The sequence below is a fragment of the Coccinella septempunctata genome, chromosome 8 (assembly GCF_907165205.1).
Source record: "Coccinella septempunctata chromosome 8, icCocSept1.1, whole genome shotgun sequence".
NCBI lineage: Eukaryota > Metazoa > Arthropoda > Insecta > Coleoptera > Coccinellidae > Coccinella > Coccinella septempunctata.
The window spans coordinates 18951896-18979267 of NC_058196.1; the positions used below are offsets into that span (position 1 = coordinate 18951896).

The 27372-nt window shown below is 33.7% G+C and overlaps 3 protein-coding genes across 3 annotated transcripts; 1 reads left to right on the plus strand and 2 right to left on the minus strand.

Moving 5' to 3' along the window:
* LOC123319022 (uncharacterized MFS-type transporter C09D4.1-like) lies at positions 1-27372 on the minus strand. The gene is made up of 3 exons (XM_044905825.1): positions 27121-27372; positions 23410-23512; positions 1-269 (listed from the first exon to the last, which is right to left on the minus strand). Exons 1-3 carry the CDS (start codon positions 27273-27275, stop codon positions 24-26), a joined length of 504 nt encoding a protein of 167 aa, XP_044761760.1. The 5' UTR covers positions 27276-27372; the 3' UTR covers positions 1-23.
* LOC123319020 lies at positions 2303-7501 on the plus strand. The gene is made up of 3 exons (XM_044905823.1): positions 2303-2613; positions 2677-3017; positions 6705-7501. Exons 2-3 carry the CDS (start codon positions 3012-3014, stop codon positions 7488-7490), a joined length of 792 nt encoding a protein of 263 aa, XP_044761758.1. The 5' UTR covers positions 2303-2613; positions 2677-3011; the 3' UTR covers positions 7491-7501.
* On the minus strand, positions 12962-13723 carry LOC123319021. The gene has a single exon (XM_044905824.1). It carries the CDS (start codon positions 13721-13723, stop codon positions 12962-12964), a length of 762 nt encoding a protein of 253 aa, XP_044761759.1.

The following is a 27372-nucleotide window of genomic DNA, read 5'->3' on the forward strand; positions in this document are numbered from 1 at the left end:
CATCAATAATTTTATGAAGAATATTATTGGGATTCCTTACCTATCTGTGTACCAAATAGTCCAATCGCGCATGCTGTGGAAACTTCTTCTGATCCGAACCAGTGAGATGCAACTTTTGAGGGAATGATGAGCATGAAAATTTGTGATACGGCAACTATCGTTTGGGCAACGAGAATTACGTAATATCTGTCTGGAGATGTCCCCAATAACTTCAAACTGTTTCCAAGAACTGTTAAACCTGCGCCGATTATGGAAGTTGTTTTCAAACTCTGAAACAAAAATTGAACTAGGGTCATGCAAAGAAAATAGATAGGTACTACTATAGCTTTCAGCATGAACAGTTTGACCTTTATAGCTGCATGAGATATACTTTAATGAGGAAAATGCAGACGCAATGACACACTAAAGTTTTTTCAGAATTGGCGCCGTTCGGCTATGAACTTCAGCGCTTCGTTTGCTTCAGCTGCCGTTTATTACCTTTGTTAGCAGTTTATTACCTATGGCGACATATAATATTAAACAGCTTGAACAAATGCAACAACTTCATCTAAGACAGATAATGCACATCAGATGGTTCCACAAAGTTTCGAATGTAGAAGGCTTGCAACGCGCGAGTTGTACAACAATTGAGACTCAAGTAACGAGGGCCCGACTCAGATGGAGCGGCCACATTCTGAGGATGCAAGACACAAGACTATTCAAAATAGCGAATTGACAGAGTGAGCCCGGAAACCAGGAGGCCAGTATAAGGTTTAAGGATATACTGCATCAATCCCTAAAATCAGTTAATGCCAATCATAACTGGGAACAACTAGAGTTAGACAGGTCACAGTAGAGGTCTGTGGTGCACAGTTATAATGGAGACTCGAGAAGAATACAGCGGCGGCCAGATCTGGTTGGTGACTATCCATGCCAGGAGTGTGGAAGGTTCTGTAGGTCACGGTTGGGTCTCTTCAGTCACAGAAGGGCACACGGTCGCAATTAGCACTAAGAAATTCTGTTCTTTTTTTTTTTTGTCTTGTTGTAGATTCATTCCCGGTAACGAGATACAGCAATGACTGAATGAATGAAATCCATCTACTTATCGGTTTCACTGGTCCAATAAGGAACCGATGAATGTCATTTGGTCATTCAGAAATTTTTTGTTCAATTGGGTTCTAAATTGTTTCTGGTAAGTTTTAGGACGTTAGTCATCATCAGCATACGCACTCGGTAAAAATTTCCAGGATTTCTTTATGTAAAACAATAGATCGTAAAGTGAAGCAGCTGTGGCCTAAACTGGATTCAACCAGTTGTGATCTTGCATTTTAGTAGTATAGCAATGTATGTTCTAGCTCAAATTTGACCTTGAGATATTAGAAATCGTATGAATATGGGGGCCCTGAGTAGTGGGGCGCGGAGCGCTGGGTCTCCTGAAAGGGGGTTCCATTGTGGGGGTTCAGAGATGTAGTTGTATTTTGGGGCCGTAATAAAAAAAAGAAAAAGGGGGAAAAAAGAATCTTGAAGTCGACGGGATTCGAACCTAGGATAGTTTTATATAATCCGATTATCAACGCGGCCGCGCCAGCTCGCTAATAAGGAAATTGAATTGTTGGTGATACGTTGATGACGCGATCATGGACTACACGTGCCGCCTGGGAGTACACTGAACCCTGAGATGTCACTGGGGGGTCTGAATGATGTAAAAATATTGGGGGCCCCAGAGTGTCGCCTCCAGAGTATCGCCCCCCAGTTAATTGAGTCCATGAGTTTTAAGTTTTTCATCAGTTCGATTTGAATAAGAATATTGAAAGAAAAAAATAATCAATGTTAATCTCACGGTTCTGTTATCATTGTGGATTGAATTGTTTTCGTGTTTCGACAAGAATATGAGGATGCGGTTCCGAATTGGGAAATTGAAAAATATTTTTCTGCTTCGAAAATGTAAATGTCATAATATCCGATGTTTGTGATGTTCCAAAAGATTATGAGGATGTGGTTCTGAATCAAGAAAATGGAAGATTATATCGATATTATTACGAGATGCTCCTCGTACTGGAACGCTGACGCCAGCTTCGTCTTCGCGGAAAGTGTTAGTGCGAGAAGAAAGTGATGACTCGGATTCTTCCAGAATCCAAGGTTTCCATGTGAAAAGAGACACATTCTAGTTTAGTTCCATTTTAGAATTCATTCTGTTTGTAACTCCTTTCCGCTCTGTCCAATTATAAAGTCATTTAGTTTTTCGAAATTGTGATTTATAATTGAAAGAATAAAATTCTTTTTAAAAACAGAGTTTGCGGATCGAAAATCATAATTATATAATGGGAGATATTGGTTTCTACGACACACTACACCGCATATACGATACAATCACATACCACCGAGTGAAACATTGGCAGAATTTAAACAGGAAGCTGGCATCGTTTTACAACCGAAGAATTTTCTTGTTACAATGCAGGATGAAGAAAACCTGACATATTGTAATTTGTCCTATTCCCGCAATAAAAATAAAGGAAATGGAAGATATTTTTCCTTCTCTGTTATGAAGAAGTTATAAAAACAGATAACATTCGACGTTTTCAATCATTCGACGTTTTCAATCATTCGTCTCAAGTTAGTGCAATAGTGATCTAGGTGAGTAAAATTTTAAATTATTCTAAAATGTTTTTCTATAAATTTTTTTCTTCTCAATTCAAGATATCCAGAAAAATGGATTTCGAAAGAGTAAATACAGCATGTTTTTATTCAGAGAAATCTACAATCAAGCTCCGAGACTTACCACTTGGAGAGAAATTTCGTATTTTAAAGGCGAGCCTGTTGAAAACTCGTTATGGGAAGACCATACTCTTAGAGCTGGAGAAAAATAAAGTCTTCCTACCGAAACGAGCTACCGATACTGTGAAGGAGTGCCTGGATCAATTGAATGAGGGGAAGATCTTTCTAAAATTCACAGGTGTGAAGGATATTGGAACGAAGTATCCTGTATCAAATTTCGAATTCAGTGAAGAATAAAATTGTTAGAAGTCGTCGCCATGGAGGTAAATGATGATTCTATATCAGTTTTTCATAGAGCATTCAGGTATTTAGAAAAAATTAAATCTTTGAAATGTAAGCTCAGATGGATTGTTCTTATAAATAATCACATAAAATTATACAACAAGATGATGAAAAAAACAAATATTCATAGTCATAAATTCAAAATTCAAAATAACATAAATCATTTGAAACGATATAAAACAATTTTACAACGAATGGTTTCATCTAAAAAAGGGGGTAATTTACGGAATAGACGTTCTCGTAGGGTAAAGTGGGAAGATGTTCAATCAACCTTTACTGGTAGAGTCAGAACTGGAGTTATTATAAATCTGAAACATATTGAAATAAATGAGTTTTTCGTAGATGCCATTGTTCTCATTAAAAGAAGATTGAAAAATCTATTGAAAAAACTGAATATGATTAAAATGAATACAACTTTTTGTGGTGAGTTCATAAAAAAATCTGGAGATTCTGAAATACTAGATTTCAAATACTTTAAATCAGAAAATTTCATTGTTGATTCTGGTTGCGATCTTGACCGACTTTTATCAGAGCTCATATTAGATAAAATCTTAAAAAAATTAGAAGAATTTCAAGAAAAAGACAGCGGTTACGCACTTCATTCTATTATATCACTTGAAGTTAATATTAATAAATTTGAAATGGGGAATGGTAGCTCATATATTGAGTTGCCCGATGAGATCAAACGTCGAAAGGCTTGTATTAATATCAAAAATTATGATAATGCTTGTTTCGCTTGGAGTATTGTTGCTGGACTTCATCCTAGAGAGAAAAATTGTGATCGTGTGAAATCTTATCCATATTTCAAAAATGTTCTTAGTTGTCAAGATATAAAATTTCCAATGAGCATTAGAGATATTCATAAATTCGAGAAACTTAATAATTTATCAGTGAATATTTTTTCGCTACAATTGAATAAGAATAAATTCGAGGTTGTGCCTACACGTATATCCACACAAATAAATTTCGATAGACATTTCAACTTACTTCTTATTCAGGATAAATACGTTCCTGAAAATAGCGAAATTGATTATGACGATCATGATGATACACCCATTAAATATCATTATGTGCTAATCAAAAATTTATCTCGCCTTGTTTCCTCAAAACTTTCGAAAAATACGAAGAAAAAGTATATTTGTGACCTGTGTTTAAACTATTTCCTCACTGAAAACAATTTAAATGAGCATAAGAAATATTGCATGAAACATGATCCCTCATTGATCAAATTTCCTATTGATTCACATATTGAATTCAAAAATTATGTATACAAACAAAAAGTTCCATATATAATTTATGCGGATTTTGAATCATATTTGAAGAAACATAATTCATCTTCAACTACATTTTCAAAGTCATTTAAGTATCAGGAGCATATACCTATGAGTGTGGGTTATTACTTAAAATGTAATCATGATTCATCTCAATCATTTTATAACAGTTATACTGGTGAAAATTGTATGAAATGGTTCAATGATGAATTAGAGATGATAGCAAATAAATTGAATATTGAAATAAAGAACATAAAACCTATGAAATCATATCCGAAAAATGGAATGTCTGATTTGTGCCATATATGTGAGAGGTCATTTACTGCTGGAGATGAATCTGTAATAGATCACGATCATTTCACGGGTGAAATAAGAGGACAGGCTCATAAGATATGTAATTTACAATATAAAAAATCATTTATGATACCAGTTGTCTTCCACAATTTAAGCGGTTATGACTCTCATTTCTTAATAAGAAATTTTTCTCAATTTGCTAAGATATCAGTGTTACCATTGAATAAAGAAAAGTATATTTCGTTCACAGTTCATCTTGAGGGACATCAAATTAAATATAGGTTTATTGATAGTATTCGATTTATGGAATCATCTCTTGAAAAGTTAGCAACCTACTTGAAACCTGACTCATTCATTAATTTATACTCACATTTTCCAAATTTATCTGCTAAACACTATAAATTGCTTACTAGAAAAGGTATTTATCCCTATGATTACATTGATAGTATTGAAAAATTGACAGAGACTACACTCCCATCTAGAGAAAAATTTTATAATAAATTGAATGATGAAGATATAACTGATGAGGAATATTCACATGCTCAACAAGTCTGGTCAATTTTTGATTGTAAAAATTTATTAGACTATTCCAATTTATATCTTAAAACAGATGTCCTTTTACTAGCTGATATATTTGAACAATTTCGTGTAAGTTGTCATACAACTTATGGATTAGATCCAGCTTGGTATTATACACTTCCGGGGTTTACGTTTGATTGTATGTTGAAATATACATCAATGAAATTACAAATTATCAAGGATATCGATATGATATTATTTATTGAAGAGAGTATAAGAGGTGGAATAAGTCAGTGTTCTAATCGATATGCGAAGGCAAATAATAAGTATATGACTACATTTGATTCTGAAAAGTTATCATCATATATAATTTACTTTGATGTTAATAATCTCTATGGTTGGGCAATGAGTCAGTTTCTTCCATATGATGAATTTGAGTGGACTAACACTAATATTGATGTGATACAAATTCCAGATAATGCTCCAGAAGGGTATTTTTTAGAAGTTGATCTGGAATATCCAAAACACCTACATGATATACATTCAGATTTACCATTTTGTCCGGAAAATCGAGTACCTCCAGGTTCAAAATTACCTAAATTGTTAACAACATTATATGATAAGAAGAAATATATTTTACATTATAGAAATTTGAAACAGGCCTTAGAAAACGGAATGGTTCTCACTAAAATCCATAGGGTATTAAAATTCAAACAATCAGCATGGCTTAAATCTTATATTGATCTCAATACCGAGCTTAGAATGAAGGCTTCGAACGATTTTGAAAAGAATCTTTACAAACTAATGAATAATGCCGTATTTGGTAAGACAATGGAAAACATACGCAAACATAGGATAGTTAAAATAGTGAACAAATGGGAAGGTCGTTATGGCGCCAAAAATCTCATAAGTAGCCCCCATTTTAAGGGAAGAATAATATTTGGGGAAAATTTATTGGCAATTGAAATGAAAAAAGTTAATTTGATCTTTAATAAACCTGTGTATATTGGTTCTGCCGTACTAGATATTTCAAAAACTTGTTTATACGACTTTCATTATAATTATAGTCTCACTAAATTCAACGACTCTTCACTATTATATGTAGATACTGATTCATTAATTTATGAAATTCGAGATCAAGATCCATATCAATTAATAAAACTTGATTGTCTCACCCATTTTGATACTTCAGATTATCCAGATAGCAATATTTATGATATTCCTCGTGTAAATAAAAAGGTTCCAGGGCTCATGAAAGATGAGAACAATGGTGCTATAATGAGCGAGTTTGTTGGATTACGCTCTAAAATGTATTCTTTCAAAATTGATTCAAACAATAATATCACTAAAAAAGCGAAGGGAATTAAAAAGGGGGTAGTTAAGAAAGTTATTTCATTTGATGATTATTTGAATTGTCTATTTGATGGACAAAGTAAAATCATAACTCAAAGAAACATAATATCTGAAAATCATCGGGTTTATTCAATGGAACAAGAAAAAGTGGCTCTATGTAGAACTGATACAAAACGTTTTATAACAGAAAACCATCATTCACTTCCGTGGGGTCACTATAAAATAGTTTAGTTTTTAGAAAATAAGGGTGAGGATAGAATGCTGAAGTATACTATGTCAGCTATAGAGAGGACATTTTCCTTCCAACCTCAATTAACCGACCAGTTCAAAATAAAATTATTGAATCAATACAACGAATTGACTGAACTTCCGGTCAAAGAATGGATGATCGTTGGGAAAACTGTATTATATTTACAAGGGTTAATTCAGACATTAGATGAAATTGAAATATGGATAGTGGGACCTCATCGTCTGGTAATGAGAGAATGGTTCCATGAAAACTCTGAGAGGTGGCATTCTGATGATGATGATAGTCAGGATGAATATTCTGATGATAGCCAGGATTATGATGATGACTCTGAGGAAACGTTTATACCAATATCATACAGTATTTCCATAGACGAAATCTTTATTACAGTAAAAGTCATGTGTTATTCTACATTGTTTGATAATCAGAGAACGGATGGATTCAAGTTATATTTGAGTATATTTGAACGCTTGAGTCGTAATTGTTCATGTCATATAGAGAGGAAAGCGTTAATAATAAAAGAATCTATGTTAATCGATATTTACTTCAGCAAATGTCATACTTATAAAAACGATGATGACAAAACTTATAAAGATTTAATAGTGTATAATCCACCACCCTTGAAATATTTAGCATTAATTAAATTTCTGTTATCAATATATCCACGCTTTCACTACTTGTACTGGAAACTAGAGGTTCCTGACCTTATGTCTGAAAGCTTTCATGATTTTTCTGATAATGATGGTGATGACGACGTGAATTATTTCTGATTATATTTTGAATAAAAAAAAAGAAAAAAAAAAAAACATTGAAATTAATTCGAAGTTGTTTTATTATAACCCTTTTTACATTGTTTCCATGTCGTAAAGTATTTTATCTTTATATAAAATAAAACATTCGTTCAGTATTACATTCTCAATTGAGGGATTGAGGTTACAAAAATTTTCAATTAATTTTACAATCGACTCAGAACTATTTTTTCTGATATCATTCATGACACATAGAAAATTCCTATAATGAGATGAAAAATTGAGATTCACTAATATGTCAAAACGTTTCTTTATTGAATTTTCATTGATTTCTAGTATCTTAGTCACCTCATCACCGATTAAATATATAAAATTATCATTCCTACATAATTGTATAATTTTGAAACCGTTCACAGTTGTGTTTATTATAGAAATATCATCCACATATCTAATGTCATTTTCTCCATTTAAGTTGAGAATTTCAATGAACATTATCCATTGTAGAATATCGAAGGATATTGATAACTTTCTGTCGTGGAGTAAAGACGCTTCGTTTGTTGATATCTTCACTGATGGCTCGAAATTTCTCAAACTACTCAATCCAAAATCAATGGTATGTTCAATCATCGGGATATTTATATTCAAAATGAACGATTTTTCCACATTCAGTAATAAACTATCATAGTTTATCGGATGAAATTCACTCTTATACATATTGATCACTCGAATTCAAACTCACAATTGAAATTTTTGCTAGGTTTTACAAGCGATTTGATTTATCAATCCAAGAGTCATGTGATTTGAGATTGTTGAGGTGGGGGAATTATTCTATAGCATTTCCTTTTTATTATCATAAAAATACATCATTTCTCTGACATAAGAAGTTTTTGATAAATTCATAATAATACGTTTTTTGTGTAGGTCTTATATTCCCAGCATAATCATCACCCATTAAACCTCCTGATATCCCTTCATCAACCATACTTAGGATCTTCTTGTGGTTCTCATTGTTCTCAGGATCAAATTCGAAATTGATTTCACAATTCTTGAATTCCATCAGCATATGATAAATTGTTATGAAATTCCCACAATATGCTGCTAAGCTAACCATTTCATCCAGAAATGAATTCAATTTTTTATATCCACCCCAAATATTATTTGTGGAATAACATTTTCGAAAATCTGTCATGTCTTTGGATGACCCGTTCAACAGCATCTGAATATTCATTAAATCATAGGATGAAACACTATCAAAATTATTCAAGATTAGCTTCACTTCATTCAATGTCATTTCATCTTTTTTGAAAGATTCTTTAATATCTTCAATAAATGAATCATTATTTTTTTTGTGTTGAAACACTTGACTTATTATAGTCTGTGGTGCTCCAAATAACACCAGTTCACGAAATATTGTTGTTGGTGTAAATAATCCCAGATCATTCAAAACTTTTGAGAATTTTTCACTATCATGATATAACAGAGCAAGATGTAGTTCTTGACAGAGATAACTATAAAACCTTTTAGATTTATTGAAATCATACACGTCCATTTTAACAGTTTTGACGTTCTAGTACTGATCGAAGTCGTTTAAAAAATCATATTCATATATCATCATCCCCACTCCATCTAATTGGTGTTACTGATAATGATTTGATTTGTTATGATCATACTCAAAAGATTTTTCAATTGCTTCAGTAATCCGTCTGACTGACATGGTATTTTCAGAAGTGTCTCCATTTCAAATTTATATGATCCAGTTGCTCTGTTTAGAAATTCATTGAATTCATATATCATATTATCTTTAATGAAAATAGATCGTTCCATCGATATATCTGAATACTGATGAAAAATTGTTGGGAATATTTCACTAATATATTTCATGGATTTCCTTGATAAATTGCATTCATCAATTTCAGCACAATAAAAATTATTATAAAAGATATATGTTTTACCTTTATAGGTATTCAATACCCCATGAACTATCACACTACGTGGGAGACCCATCCAATTATATTCATGACTTTGTATCACCCCAAAACTGCTCGAATCAATTCTATAAAACTCATTATGATGGAATAGTCCGATTTCATTATTCGGTCTCTGATAAATATGGATGGAATCCTTTTTGAAATCTATATTACCTAGGGGTATATACTCTATAGCTCTCTATGGAGGATGTATAATCTTATCTTCGAGTGAACTGTAGATCTTCCGTAAAGTCTAATATTTGTGGTTTTATTCTTTGATTATGAAAGTGACATTGATATTTTCAATTGAGGTATTCTTCAACAAAATCTATTTTTTATTTATTTTTATTTTTTAAGTTTTCTATTTTATTTTCATAATTCATACATGATAGACATAATGATAATGAAATAACTGAAAATTAATTTGTATCAATACATTCCACAAGATGAATATAGCGTGGTTTACATTTTAAATTTTTAAATCTATTAACATTTTTAAAAACATTCGTCATCCATTTATCCAAATTTATTTTAACAGCTTCTGGGTTATCCATTGTTGCGTTCATTATACTCGAGATGCCTACTAACTAATGTAACTTTCGGTAGGAACATACACACCCATCGATATAGATCATCGCAATTACTAAGAGTGCACATACATTGATCGAGTATGTGACTCATACACTTTGGAGGTTTCTTCTCGAATTTTGGTGGGGTCCATCCGTGCTCTTCCACATTGAGTACTTGCACTTCTCTTCCTATCATTATGTTTTTAAAAAAATCATGCTTCTGATGTCCATTCACGTAAATGACATCTCCACTTTGTAAAATACTCTTTAAAATCTCTGGTAACTTTCCATATTCGATGTATCCGGAGGTATATCTTAACCCATGGAGTTTTTTCTCAAGAAATTTAACAGTTCTCTTATCTTTGTCACTTAGAGATGAAAATTCTTTTGGAGGCATCATAATGAAATGAGATATTTTATCCCCCAATACAAATGATAATTCCTTAACATAGAATTCTCCATCTATCGAAAACCCTTGAATATCACATATGATTATACGCATTTTTCTTAGAAATTAGTAATTTTTTTAATTTCTTCTGTTAGAGGTTTAAATTCTATAATGCAGTCATGTACTATAATACATAAAACTCTTGTATTATTTGGAAATCCCTTCGAGGACTCTATTTCTAGTTTCACATCAATTGTTGTAGCTTTGAACGTCTGATCTCTTCTGGAACAGTCCAGTACAAAAACAGGCTTTTCTTTGAATTCGCTGAAGGTCAGGAGTGGGGATTTCTTGAAAATTCCATAACTCTGAGCAAATTGAGTGTAATTCTGATAAGCTTCAGCATATTCATTCTTATCGAAATTCAAACGTAAATTTTCTTGCGGAATGATGTCCGAATTCAATAATGCTCGAATATCTGTTATATTTATATGATTGAATTCAGTTATGTCCTCAGAACTTTTATTTTTCTTATCAGTTTGAAACCCACAAATTATGAATCTTGGACACTCGATTTCTGTAGATGTTTTAACAGCCCAAATCTCCTTATTACCCCCATGTGGTAATGATGGTAATTCATGAATCTCCCACTTCCTGAATGGCATTAATATAGGTTTATTAGACCTTATAGCATTCAATAAATCCATCTTGATAATATCATTCGGATAAATATGTTTCACCTTCAATTCCATACTATCAATGGTGATTTTTGCTTCTGTATGATCCTTAGGATCCGACGATGTTATTTTTATCGCATTATGATCATTTTGTGCTCTGAAGAATCGGAACGTTTGCTTACCACACATAGCCATTTGGTAATCTTTGAAAAAGTTGAATAAATGGTAGACTGGTATTCTGAATATAAAATTTCCATCTGTGTTCACAGTTGGTGTTTTCGGGTAGTTCCATCCTCCCGTTTCGAGTAGTTTTGAATCATCCTCCTCATAAATTAGGTATCCTCGCATTGTTGATATAATACCTGGATCTCGAACATTCTCTATCTCCATACCGCAGAGTTCATAAATAATTGAATCGAAGAGAAATGCTCCAGCATTTTGAACTAGTTTAACATCTCCATTGCCTTTTGTTTTCTGTACTTTTCCTTTGATAATGATAGCAGCATCATGCATCAAAAGCCAACAGTCTGTTCGATTTATCGTGATTTCAATGACATCGGAATGATTGAAGGATTTAACGAATGGCAAATAGGTTCGACTTTCGATTGGATTCGATTAGATTCATCGGTGTTTACGGGTTGATAGAGGTTGAAAACGTGATTGGACAACATGACCAATTGATTGTAGGAAAATCCAATTTTCGTGAGAAAGATGTTTGTGTGGTTTTGATAGTTGTTGTTTATCAACTGATTGATTGTAGTATGTAGTTTGATATTTATATGGAACGACTAAGAGCATCGTTTCAATTGTAATCTCAAAATTATCTCCTCGCCTTGAAAGTTCACCAATTCACCGTCTTGATCAAGAACTTTCACTGTGATATTATGTATTCGATGTGTTGTTACAGGTAAGTATACCACCTTGTTGGGGATCTCGTTCACTCCGTAACCAGGATCACTATTAATCGCAAATTCATAAAGTGAATGAGATGGGAGTTCATTGATAAATGAACCCTCTATCAAGTTGCAATCAATATTTATTGTTCGAACTTTGATGATATCCACTGGTAAATCTGACTCATGAACTTGTCCTGCCTTGAGAAGCCTAGATGAAAATCCTAATAGGGCACCAATAGAGTCCTCCGGTCGAAAGTCAATTTCATATTTTTCATGAAATATTTCACACTTTAAAGTATTATTATTAGGTCTCAAGAAGAATAATGGAGATTCCTCTTTATTTCCAGTTTCTAGTTCGAGTTTTCTTTTAATGAATTCCTCCATATCTGATATCTCATAAGTTCCAATAGGAAAGGTCAAGACTTTATCTTCACCATCCACGGAATAATATAATTTATTATATTTTTCAACATTCGGGATAGTGTTGTATGTATAGAATCCTATCAAAGCCAAACCATAGTTGAAATTACTGTTCAGCTCTATGGGAACAGCAAAATCAATCGATAAAATTGATGATCGATTTTTGAGTGTGAACAACATCGACATGATTGATATACTGTGAAAAATCTCTTCAATCATATTAATTTATTGAATTAGAAATCTCAAACATAAATGACCACAATTGGATGTATTGAATTGTTGATAAGTATCTCTATTGTACTTCACTTTGCAGGATTTTAAATAATGAATTAGTTCCTTGGGAGGTTTGAGATTTCCGAAACTATCAAAATATTCAACTTCATTACCATACTTTCTATATGCCACCCAATGCGTTCCAGGACCCTCAACTGAATCTAAATTGAGAATTGCACATTCATTCTTCTTTGGGAATTTTGGTAATGTATTTCTCATGAAAACACCTCGGAAATGTTTTATTTTCATTTCTCTCGCAAAAGATTCGATTTCATAATCATAAAGGGCACGTTTGGGTAGCTTATCTAGTTTTTTGACTGTTTTCTAATATATAAACCAAATCCACGTTTGGATTTTCTTATGAAAAGTCCATGTCCTATGGACTCCATCGCTTTGTTGTGTCGCTGATCTTCTTCCAGTTTTTTCTTAGCATTATTAGCATCAATTACCGTTTTGGCAACAGCGCTAGCTCCACCTAACATGGTTCCTAATGCTGACAGTCCTGCGAATATGGGTATGAGTGGTAGAATTCCACCGGATTTTGATTCGAATGGTATGATTCGGGGAATTTTAATATTTTTCTTTCCACCTGCTTTCTTAATTGCAGTTCGAGCTGTTTTGAGGGCGATCAACGTTGATTTTCTCAAATCATCGCCCCCTGATTTCTTTAAAATTTTATGAGTTGGTTTCAAGACAAAACTTCTGAAAGATTTTTGTCTATTCCGAAGACCCATACCCATCTTTCGTTTCATTTTCATTGCTCCGGTGACTAGCAAGGCAGCACTTTTCTCCTTAAATGTGCCGTCTTTGGACTTCACTCGTTCCCAAGCTTTGTCTTCTAATATTTTATCAGCAATATGTCTATCAGACAATTCCGTATGTTTGGAATAAGCTATATCGTGTTCCTTACAAGCTTCATCAAGTTTATTTATACCCGGATCGTTTCTAGCAAGACGTTCTGAAAGTCTTGTTCCAGGGCCACAATAATGATATCCAGGCAAATGTAACTCGAAAGGTAATTTATTAATTATTGAATTCACTAAACCTCCACCTCCGAATGATAACATAATAATGACAATATTACATAATGAATTCAATATTTATAGTCCTATATATTCATCATCTATATGGATTTCTGCTTAGTAATGGGGAAAATACGAATTGAACAACATCAAACGGTGCTCCCAGTTGTTAATTTGGATTATCTGGATGATAATTATGAATTTGAAAAAAGGAGAAAACATGGTGATCTCTTTCCAAACAGTTGTAGATTCATATTTGCTGGTCCAAGTGGTTGTGGAAAGTCAAATGCGTTATTGAGTTTAATTTTCGATTTAAATGGTTTGAATTTTGAAAATGTCTATATTTACTCAAAAAGTCTCTACCAGCCGAAATACCAGATTTTAGAACATATTTTAAATAAAGTGCCTGGAGTGGGGTATTTCCCATTTAAGGAGAATGCTGAAATTGACGAACCAAACGATGCGAAAGCAAATTCTATTTTTATTTTTGACGATGTCTTAGGTGAAAATCAAGATAAGATTAAATCATACTATGCTATGGGTAGACATAAATCGATAGATGTAGCATTTTTATGTCAGACATATGTTGCAGCCAAAAAACACATAATAAGAGATAATGCGAATATATTGGTCATATTCAAACAAGATGATGTAAATCTTAAACATATATTCAATGAACATGTGTCACCGGATATGACATATGATGAATTTAAAAAAATTTGTGGAATCTGTTGGAATGACAATTTTGGATTTTTGGTAATTGTTAAAGACTTTGATTTGAACAATGGTCGTTATCGATTGGGGTTCGATAAATATATAGCACTAGATGATTAATATTTATTCGTATGCGATGCATTCCAACATGAAGATCAAATCAGCTCGGAATAGGAAAATTATTATTCAACAACTCATTCAGAATATTAAGAAAAAACATGCTGGACTTAAACTTGGAAAAATTGAGGGTGATGAAACTTTGGAAAGGCTATATACTCCAATAACAAAACAACTCAAGCGTATAGAAGATGAACTTGGTAAAAAGTCTGTTAACCAGAATACTACTGATTTGAAGAATCTGCAAGTACTAGAGAAGATTTCAGAACCACAATTTTCTTCAACACCAGATAATAGAGTTTTTCCTCGTAAAAGAACTCAGGAGATATCTTTTCAACCATATAAGAGAATGAGTACCATTATGAAGCCATCACATTTCCGTTCACCCGAAGAAGAAGAAGAAGAGAAAGTCAATAAGATTGAAACGCATGACGAAGAAGAAGAAGAAGAAGAAGAAGAAGTGCCCTCGCCATTTACACCAAAATTGAAATTCAATAAACCTCAAAAAACTGGTTTGAAACGTCAACTAGTGAATTTTTTACCTACAAAAGAAATTGTTACATCAAAAAATGATGATGATGGTGATGATGATAAAGACCATAGAGGAAATGATTCAGTTTTTATCGATGGAGATAATAATGAATCTGAACAGTTTCTAAATGAATTGAGCAATTTCAATAATGCCGAAACTTATTTGGAACAATATCCAGAAAGGGTCAGAGATTATGTTTATTCGGCGTTAACACAACGTGATAACTATGATCATGCTTACGGACCTAAATATAATCATAAACTTTCAAAATGGACCTTAGGTAAAACAACTGTAGACTTTCATCAGAAAACTGGCGACTTACTAATTGGTAATGAAAGGTTTAGTGGTACAGATGGGCTTTATAATTTGCTCTTTAAAAAAGAGCCACAAGAGTATAATAAATCTGATTTAGAAAATTATCGTAAAATACTGAAAATGACTAATGTTCATAGGAGAAAATTCGATTCTAATAATCCTGTTAAAGCGAATAAAGGATTTAAATATCGTGAAATCATAAAACCATCAACTGGACATGGATTAATGTCATTCACCGAAAAACCTATTGAGTATATTTATTGGAATGATGTAAACGAAATTGTTAGTAGACTTCGGTTACTATATGCGTCCAAAATTGCCGGAAATACATCTGTTGATAATGAAATAGAGTCAATAGTCGAGGAGCTTCGAAAAGAAAAAGTTATATATTGAATTGCATTGAGAGCAAAGTGATAAATTCAATATGTCTCTCGATAAGTTCGGACGTTCTTCTCATAGAAGTAAATTAAGAAATATTCAATCAACTATCCCTATCTTTCTGCGAACCGCAGATGGTGACTTTGATTTCGGTAACCGCAAATTATGTAATGTTGGTAAACCTCTTGCCGATTCCGATAGCGCTAATAAGGAATATGTAGATATTCAATTCGATACAATACATAATCAAATCAAATTAAATACCGCAGAATTCGGGAAGTTAGGACTGATTTTTCATCAATTTAAGGGTGAAGTTAATAATAGATTAGTTAATTTTGACATTAAACAACAGACATCTGATGAAAATCTTAAAGAGAGGTTTGAGTATTTCGAACAAGAATTAAGGCGAAGCAATCAAACATTGTCTTCACTTTCGCACGAATACTATCAGAAACTAGAACTTGATGTATATTTGAAGTCCCAGGAAGATAAATTAAACGCATTTCAAGATAAGGTTATAGAAGCATTAAATAAATTAAATAATAAAATCAAACAATTAGATGAAAAATTTACCCTTCATGTATACGAAGGAGAAAATACAAGTGGTTCGAGAACTGCACAAACCAATTCGCAAAAACTTCCCTCGCAGAAGAACAATAATTAAAGGATTAAATGACCTATGGCAAGCTGATTTAGCGCAAATGGATCTTTACGCGAAGGAGAATAAAAATTTTAAATATATTTTAGTAGTTATAGATTGTTTTAGTAAATTTGTTCGAGTGAGAGCGCTTAAAACAAAAACCGGTGTGGAAGTATCGAACGCTTTCAAGAAAATTTTGCTAGATAGCAGAGTTAAACCGAAAAATCTTCAAACAGATCAAGGAAAGGAATTTTTTAATGTAAATTTTCAATCTCTGATGAAGGAAAATGATATAATACATTACTGCACCTATTCCAAAACCAAAGCTTCTATAGCAGAAAGAGTTATAAGAACTATTAAGGAAAAACTGTTTAAATACTTCAGTTTACATGGAACATACAAATGGATCGACAGCATATCCAGTATTGTTAATGAATATAATCAGACGAAACATCGTACTATTGGAATGAAACCATGTGATGTTAATAAAAATAATGAGCAGAGTTTATTGAATACTAGATACAACCATATTAAGGTCGCTGGAAAGGGAAAATTTAAGGTTAATGATATGGTGAGAATCAGCAAAGTCAAACATATATTCTCGAAAGGTTACACACCCAACTGGACCACAGAGATTTTTAAAATAAAAAAAGTTCAAATAACCAATCCTGTAACATATCTTCTTGAGGATTCCAGTAGTCGTCCGATAGGGGGCGCTTTTTATGAGTTCGAATTACAGAAAGTAAAATATTCAGATGTATTTCTAGTGGAAAAAGTTCTTCGTAGAAAAGGAAAGAAAGTCTTAGTTCGTTGGTTGGGCTTAGACAAGTCGCATGACTCTTGGATTGATTCAACGAACGTACTTTAGAATTGAGGTATCATTGTCCTACCACCTGAAATGGATAGACTAGATGAGCACCTCAAGAATATTCAGAATCTGAAGAAACAAATTCAAGTCTATGAAACTAAGCAGAAGATGATTAAAAGTTTTGAAAAAATGATGATTTCCGATCAGAAGTCGAAGAAGTTCCATGGAATATGCCATCATTAACCTTTTTCATATTATAATTATATTCAGTTGAAATGAAATACATTTGTAGTTATAGAACAATAAAAAAATTGAATTACCTAGATAGTTTTATTTATCACAAATATAATATATTCAATCCAGACCTTCAGGACTCAATTAACTGGGGGGCGATACTCTGGAGGCGACACTCTGGGGCCCCCAATATTTTTACATCATTCAGACCCCCCAGTGACATCTCAGGGTTCAGTGTACTCCCAGGCGGCACGTGTAGTCCATGATCGCGTCATCAACGTATCACCAACAATTCAATTTCCTTATTAGCGAGCTGGCGCGGCCGCGTTGATAATCGGATTATATAAAACTATCCTAGGTTCGAATCCCGTCGACTTCAAGATTCTTTTTTCCCCCTTTTTCTTTTTTTTATTACGGCCCCAAAATACAACTACATCTCTGAACCCCCACAATGGAACCCCCTTTTAGGAGACCCAGCGCTCCGCGCCCCACTACTCAGGGCCCCCATATTCATACGATTTCTAATATCTCAAGGTCAAATTTGAGCTAGAACATACATTGCTATACTACTCATTTTGCTGCAAAACCCTCTGATCTATCAGCCTTAAATAAATTGGTGGAAAAAGACTCTTCTCCACTTCTTGGCGATTTCCTAGGGATAGTTATTCTAATTATTTCTGAGAAAACATCGTTAGTAGGCATTAAATGATAATATACATGGTGATTCATTACTAAAGATTGAAATATAGGGCTAGAATAAAATATGCCTTGAAAAGCTCATGCTGGTGGAAATACATACAGGGTGTTAAAGTTGAACGGTAAAAGATTATGATGTTACAGCAAAAATAATTCATCTGAAGAAATACCATTTAGCAAAACAGCAACCTTTTTCTGACAGTCGAAAGCAAACTTTTCATAAATTTCATGAATAAAATTGACATTTCCCTCTGAGAAAAGGAAGTCTTTATTTGCATTTTCCTCAAATAGATACAAGTAAAATAATCGTGTTCATACAATATCACCAGTATTATTATGAACAAAAAATGATTTTTATATTTTACTTTCTAATCGAAATCAGTGAGAAGTTTTGTAAAAAAAAGCAACCATTTTATTTAATCATCAGAAATTCCTAACGTGGCGACCACTATAACAAAATTTTAAATCTCGTTTTAAATAATACTGCAATAGTCATTGTAAACCTAGGGACTAAAGTGGTACTTTAAATTCCGAGTGATTAAAAGAACTTTAGTCCTGTAGTTTATACCTTATTTTATGCACTTTAGGACCACATTCTGCCAGTCCGATTTATATTGTTATCTTTCATAGCCTTTCGGCGTCAAAATAAACTGCTCCACGAGAGTTAGAGATATCGTTTTTAGTATGTAATCTTCGAGAAAATCGCTGTAAAATCATTTAAAACTCAATAACAACTTGAATCGATCCAATAAAACTCAGTAGGTATGAGACATTTCTCAATCTGGTCGCCTTTTTTCTGAAGTTTGGTTCTTTGCATATGCTTCATGAATGTTCTTATTTTGAAATGAAGTCAGTTTATCAACGGCTTCGATTTGAAACGAGTTTTCTGAAAATGCCAAAATGTAAATTAACAAACGCTGAGGCTAATAGGGCTATCGGAATGCTTCAGGGTGGCCTATCTCAGGTTGTTGTAGCGGAAAGGCTCCAAGTCAGCCAACAACATCGACTTTGGAATAGGGTCAGGGAGACATGTTCCGTGTTGAAAAGACCAAGGCTTGGTGGGCGACGAAAAACAACACCTGCTCAGGATCGTTTCAGCGAGAAGAAACCCTACATCTACGTGTAGAATTATACGGAACACTCTTCAAAATGCAGATGAGGTCCAAGTTTCCAGCGAAACCATCAGACGACGTTTGAGAGAGGTGAATCTAGGTTCTAGATGTCCATTAAGAGGAGTTCCATTAACACGTGACCATAAGCGTCAAAGAGTGGAATGGGCAAGGCAACATCAATTGGAACGACCAATGGCGTAGTGTCCTTTTCATTGATGAATCCAAATATGGACGATTTGCAGATTCTCGAAGAAAAAGGGTATGGACCATCCCACGCATACCCCGTAAAATCGTCACTATGTCAAAGAAGTCCATCCATTCCGAGGGGGTAGTGTTATGGTATGGACCGGGATATGTTTCAACGGGCGCACAGATCTACACATTTGTCCTGGGAATATGAACGCCTTACACTATAGGGAGCACGTAATTGACAATGTTGTGCCAAATTTTCACGATGCTATCAATTTCTAGACGATAACGCTAGACCGCACCGTGCAGCCATAGTTGATAATGCGCGCGAGGAGCTTGGTATTCCACATTTACCAATACCTCCGTACTCACCAAATTTGAATTGCGTAGAACACGCATGGAATATGCTCCAAAGAGGATTAGATAATCATCAACCTACCCCAGAATCCTTAAATGATCTGAGAGAACTTCTGCCCCGTATATGGAACCAAATTCCTCATAAAGTGTTCAACAACCTCGTGTGTAGTATGCAAAGAAGATGTCAAGCTGTTATTGATGCCCGTGGAGGCCATACATCGTATTGATAGTCTTAAAATGCTTGAATTCTCTGGGAATAAAATTTCGTTATTTTACTCGATTTTTCTTAACCACCCTGTATACGCTGCAGACCTACAGGCTAAAATTAATTTGCAACTTGAAATCATATTAATATGAATTTTCTTCTTTCCTTTTCATCTTATTTTAACTATATTTTTTTGCAATTTATGTCAATATCCCTAACTCATGTGGAGCAGTTTATCTTTACAAAATAGAATGTAAAAATATTAATTTTCATTAAATATGAAAAAAATTATGAGCACTTTTTTACTTTCAATCCTTCGGGGATTGAGAGTGTCACTTTAGTCCCTCGAATGAGGAATTGACAGTATCCTTTTGGACCTTTCATTTCCTAGAAGGCCCAAATTGCATAAAATATGATTACTTAGCCAAAGTTATATTTCTGAGCGGAGTTTGAAATAAACGCATAATAATTCAGCAAAAAAGGAAAAGGCTTCTAGAGCTATATTTCATTGAGTCTTACTTGATTCATACATTGATGTATGACCAGTTGCCTCCTCTATAAATATAGCTTCCTTAAGTTTCCGCATTTCATACGAACAGTTTATAACCTGAGCGAATTTTGAATTGGATGGTACCTACTATGAGTAATACGGCTTCTCAATAACAAAATTTGATTAGAATTAATCGAATACAACTAAACCCATCATAATTCAGTTGTGTGCGTTGAAGGCTTTATTTATATCCTTGATTCCCAAAGTGGTCCAGGTGGACCCCCAGGGGTCTATGGAAGACTCGATGGGGGTCTACGTTGGCGTGACAAAAAAATAGGGGTTCGCAGTTCGTAAGCGGGGATCCATGAAAATTTATCTGGTCTCGATAGTGAAGAACTAAAATGTAGGTTTGACTTCACCTATCAACGTAGGCAGATAATATTTTGAGAGTTACATACTGATGAAGTACGCTGGTTATCGAAAGGTGCATGTTTGGCACTTTTTGAATCTGTTCTAGAGTTTTTGGATAGTAAAGATCCAGATTAAAAAAAAAACCTGGTCAATTCGAAAGCAGACAGATTTGTTCAAAATTTTAATGACCTCAACTTACAATAAAGGGATAGCCTCAATTTAATAAAAACAAAGGGTGTAATCTCAGCTTTTCTTGGAAAATTGAAATTTATGAAGCAAAATATTAGTCGGCGAGAATTTTCTCATTTCTCAAACTTGTCACAGGTAGAATGCCTTGATGAGGATATTCAGACATACGTTCAACATTTAATCGCCCTGCATGATGACTTTAAAATCAGATTTGAAGATATCTTGACAATAGAAATACCACCATGGATCATAAATCCATTTGATGAAACGGAAATGGGGGATTGTGTTATTACAAGAGGAGCTACTTGAACTCAGCATTGGAGGAGCTGAAGGTTAAATTCAAGAAGAGGGTATCAAACATTTTGGCTGCAGGCAGAAATACCCGAAAAATATCCTGGACTGGAATTGCGAGAAAGCTTCTGATAGCCTTTCCCTCTTCATATCTTGTCGAAAAAAGTGTCGTCACAAATCTTTCAACAAACGGATTGAATATCACAGAACGGGGAGATTTGCGGTTATTCCTAACAAAACTGAAGCAAAATATTGATAATTTGCTGTCAATCCATCAAGTATATACCTCCCATTAAAATTATGAGTATTTTGTCATTGTAGAAGTTATATTACGTTATTAATGTTTGATTTTAGTTATACTGTTATCATATTACAGTATAATATTCTCGATAATATTATTTGAAATTATTACATATTTCAATATTAGAGAAAATATAGGTACTATTTTTCTCCTTACCATCTCCGAATGGGGAGTTTTCTAAATAAAATAAAAGAGAATTGATTGATTCCTTGTGCTGTCAGTGAATGACGAAAAAGAAAAGTTGGATGGAATTACTTTTTTCATTGGCCAACTTTCTGACAACCACTCACAGTACAATAAATCAATTAATCAACCAATTATTCTCAGATTTCTTTTGAAAACTGTTAATTCGCCTTAACGCAAATTTCTTTAGTTTGCTTTAGTCTTCACATTTTTTGTTTTGAGTTTTGGGAATATGGTAGAAATGTAGGCAGGGGGTCCACCGAAACTAGCAAAATTTTGAAAGTGGTCCATGAGAGAAAAAAGTTTGGGAACCTCTGATTTATATCATAGGAAGCTACTTCGAATTTCAAATTTTATATTCTTAAATTTTTCACGTTATTATAACATCAATTTCAGAATAAGTCAATTGAAATCAAAAGTTTTTCAGAATTTCAGAATTCCCTCCTACCCACGCTCTGTTGAGTTATCTGTGGCTGTTACTATAGGCGCTTCCATTTATATGGTTTTTATCATGAAGTTCTTTAAACCAGTGAATAATGGGTCATAAATCGCACAAATATCAGTGAAACGAAACGCGCATAAGAAAAATACATTCGTATAATTGAATCTAAGCTGCAGTGTGATTTTAACCATATTGAGTTAACACCTCTGTAAATCCTAATCCAGAATTTTGCATTTATAAAAAGATTATAATTTGTTGATACTGCGAGTCGAACAAAAGAATATACAAAAATTCCTCATATTGTGATGATACAGCTGAAATTTAATCATGCACAACCTTCCTTTTTATCTCCATTTATCTGAATACCCTTGTTGTTTAGCTTAAGGAAAGGTTTTTATAGATTCATAAAAGTAAACGGTGTGTTTCACTGAAAAAAATCTCTTCTATGGCTAAATATTTCAGTACACATTTCTGTGGTCAATCCAATAGAATTTAAGATAAATTTTCGAATTTCGCATAATTACCATATCTAGATGCATTTTGAGGAATTTAGATCAATATCTTTAGTTTAAAGACATATTTTCATGGTCGGTCTGTCAAAGTATGAAATAATTTTTTTAGCCACTCTGTGAGCAAGCCAGCTCATGAACAAGAGGAGTATGAGATAATGTTCTCAAATAAGGAGAGAAACAAAACAAACATGAAAATGGACACTCCAACAACTTGCAAGGCATACCATGATAAGCAGGAAAGTGTCTGCTTACGACTCTTACGAGCTATGTGGAGCTAGCACCTCGAAAGGCGAATTTTGAAACCAAAATTCCGAAGTAGTTTGTTAATCGTAGGTACAACCAACAACTCAAAGTCGTTTTTACATCGTAGGTCCATGTTTGTCCACATTTTTTTCCAGTTGTTCAGGGTCTGTTAGGGAAATATGGAATAGAATCCATGTTTTCCATTATTCTCAATATTTCGCATTTTAAGACAGGTTACAGAGCTCAGAACCCAACAGGGTATCCTATGAAATATCTTCCCCCACTTCTGAAAGTAAACTGGCGCAAACGAAAATTACACTATCCATGAAACACATTTTAAAATGATATACAAAATAGGTAGGTATTACTCACTGTTTTCTCGACAATATATCCCACTGGGGCGAAAAATAGAATGAAAGAAAGCATAAAAACCATTCCACTGAGATCAATAGCAAAAGATTCCACCTCATAATACCTGCAAGATTTGAAATTTATATGTTTGAATCAGATTATAGTTTTTTCAGTGGAAATTTTTCACGAAATTTGTCATCAATTGCTTGTGTCGTTTACTCCTGAAAATGAATTAAAATAAAGAGTGTCAGTTTTTTCTTTTTGAATGAACTGAAAATATTGCTGTCAATTCAATAATTTTTATTATCTTGAGGAGCAAGTACTCCTCAAAGGGCTCGCGAGGTACAAAAAAATTCCTTTGTTTCGGCGAATAAAACCTCATTATTTTCCTAACATCCAATTTTGGTATTTATACAAATGAAAATAGTTTTCTGAGTGTTTGGACAATCATAAGGTTTTATACGCCAAAACAAAGAAATCACCAACTATCAATTTCTAAAAAGCGCTACATACAGTGGGTGAAACGAAACTGATCCCATATCCGAAAAAGAAATGTGTGATTTCACCATATAATATAAAATAATATATTTATTCTATACTCAAAGGAATACACCATAGTTTCAGTGAAGGATTATGAAGTAGAAATATGGGAAGCACCATCTGTGTTTCAAATGTGTTTTTAAGACCCTAAGACTGGTTAAAATATCAATTCGAGGGACATTCGCAGAAATATATGAAATTTTGTAAGATATTTTCAGTTGTTTGATGTTTTTTTTTGTAATTATTGCAATTAAAATCGATAAACCATGGAAGTATCTAGTGATTCCATTCAATTTAATTGCAATTATTGGTTGTTTAATAAACTTTTTTTTGTTGGTTGTTCATATTCGCACGTATGGAGACCAATTTGGTGTGAGAAAGTATTTTAGAATGCTTTGTATAGGAACTCATATAAGTGCGTCCACTGATACGTATCGTACTGCCCGGATGCATCGCTTGGTTATTTTAATGCGATCCGTGCGTTGCGTACGATGCGGAACTGTGGGCGCTTGCCTTTAGGAAGACGATATTCAATCTTTTTTTACGTCTTGTGTACATCTTTCTTTCGTACTCAGGACGTTAATATTTCACTAAAAATTTCAGAATTTTATGGATAGAAATAATACAAAAACACAACGTGACATGAACAAACATTGATATCAGCCAAGTTATTTCTTTTCTAGGTTCAAGACTACAAACATCCATGACAGCGGCGGAATTCCTTCGGCGTCTTAGCTGACATCGCTGCCAACCAGACCGCCGAGGTCTGAATACCAAGAATATATATTGTAGACTTGGTATTCAATATGACAAAAAGGTGTGTCAGAAAGAGTTTTGGTTGTATTCAAGACTGTGTACTAACAGAAATGAAGCAAAAGATGAATTATCAATGGGATGACACATGTATTTACAATTTACAGGATAGCTAATCATATTTTTTTCAGATTTTTGGCTGCAAATATTTTCATTTCCCTTGAATCTAAAAGATATGAATGTAGCGATTTATAATTTAACGAACGTTATTATCCGTTTCATATCTACATTTCTATATTCAAACTATTATTATATTGTACCTTGAAAAAATTATAAGTCTAAAGTCTCAGAATTGTTTAATAATAACGTTATTCAGACATCTTTTTGCGACGTCTTACTAGCGTACTCAGAGACGTCATTGCACGTCCGAATGACGTCAAAGGCCATTTAAAGACCTAATTAAGACGTCTTAGAGACAACACCTTCCTACCTGGGGTAGACTGCGACTGTCGACCCTAAAACCGACACAGAATAATCAAAGTCTGCACGCTAAAGCCACGAATGGGGTCTCTATAGAGCGCCAGTGATTCCAAATATACAACACCCTGAGAATAATCTCTAGTTTATCTCTCTGGAAAACTATGGAAAGGATATGGGAGATGAAGCCAGAAGCAACCTCCCTCGAAGAATCAACCCCTGAAGCTCTCAGCTCTTTCTTGGCTATTGCTTAGCAACAAAAAAAGAGGAAACTATAGGCCTATAGGCATGGTATCTTCCTTGGGAATGGTTTAAAAGACTGGTAAAATGATAACTCATCCTTTGTGAAAAACAAAATACTGATCATTAAGGATATTCTCTCCTTGCTTATTGGCAAGTACCTACTTTCGGCATTTTTCCAGCCTAAAAAAAAATATTGAACGCTTATGATAATAACATCCATTTCACTTATGAAACAGAGAAGAACCGTGACCTACCATACTCAGAGGTAGAAATAATCCGAGATGACAATGTCAAGATCACAACAAGATAGTATCGCAAACCTATTTATGAACATAAAATCAGCCCATAACTGATAAGAGTGCATAAGATTTCCGGTTCAAAGTATCCACAGGCGGACCTGCAAAATTCAAGGTCAGTTCTTATCGACAATTCCTACCTACAAAGCTCATCAACAGATTCCTCTACTCCACACCATCCTACACAGAAATTAGGAATAAGGATTAGGAACAGTTGAATTGGACCGACCAAACAAAGCTCCCCCTAGGTTTTCCTCTATCCCAGACTACAGGAACTTAACAAAAATTACAACCTTACTCAAAAAGTATATTTCGGAAGATAATGTAAAGATTGCCATTAGAACACCAGTGAAATACCAAAACGTTTTTACAAAAATGAAAGAGAAAACCGAAGACACAAGCAGGTCAAAAGTAGTGTATCGATCGGATGCCAAGGTATTTATGTAGGTCCGACATCTAGGAATCTGAGAACAAGATTAAAAGAACACGAAAAGAGTTGCGTTAACAAAAAAAAAAAAACTAACTGTGGGTTGGCACAGCATGTATTTGATTCAGAACACAGAGTGGAATTCTACAGTGTAAGTGTTCAGGGTACGGAGAAAAAGTTGAACAAAAGAATGTTTTTAGAAGCATTATTAGAAGTCCACAATTACGATCAAAATTTTAACTTATTCAGTAAAACTGTTGAAGGACCATGAAAGTAAGAAGAAGATTCACAATAACGTTATGTCTGACACCTCAAGAAATTCAAGTTGGTAGTAGCCCATAATAGAAAATTTCATGCTAGTATTGCTCAGTCCATGTCTCTATGTCTATGTTGTGAATAAATATTGATCTATAGATCTATTATACCATGTGAATCTATCCACTCGCCGACGGTTATTTGAATTTTGTACAGATGTTTATGTTCTTAATTTAATCGTACAAATTGGAAACATAATTGGGTCAATTTAAATGCTGATTAAATTTGAATATTATTTTCATATACTTTTCTAGGTTATATTAAAAAATTCCAGTTCTGTGATTGAAAGTACAGAAATTTTTAAAGATCTTTTGTGACCTGCGCCTGGACTTTCAAGTCCTACTAGTGCTGTATTCGGGTTCGAATTTTGGACGGTCCGAGAATTGTTCTAGAACTGCGCAAAACTGTTGAGCCCTAGTATCGAATCCTCTGCGCAGTTCTAGAACCATTCTCGGACTGTCCGAAAGTCGAACCCGAATACAGCTTAGGATGTCAATCATTCTTGAATAGACTATAGGTATATTCCTCACCCTCAAATGAAGATAGGTATGGTGGGGTGTGAAACAAAATACACGATCTATTTTGTTCGCATTTCTTAACATTTGCTTGTTTTTTGATATCGGGAAAGTTCCTATTTCCTTTCGGAAAAATCTATAGTTAATAACATATTATGCTACTCACTTCTTCAAAATATCGCCAATTATCGTGAACTGCATGAATTGCGAAAAATTTATAGCAGCATATAGTCCGTATATGGTAATTATTATCCATCTATATTTATACAATTTTATTTCTTCGTTCGGACTCAACACTTGCACACTGCTAGAACTCTCCATTTCAACGGTTCTTTATTAACGGAAATGATAATGACAATTTATTTATGGCAGAGTGTCACAGTTATTCACTCAACTATGCCACAGTATTATCATTTCG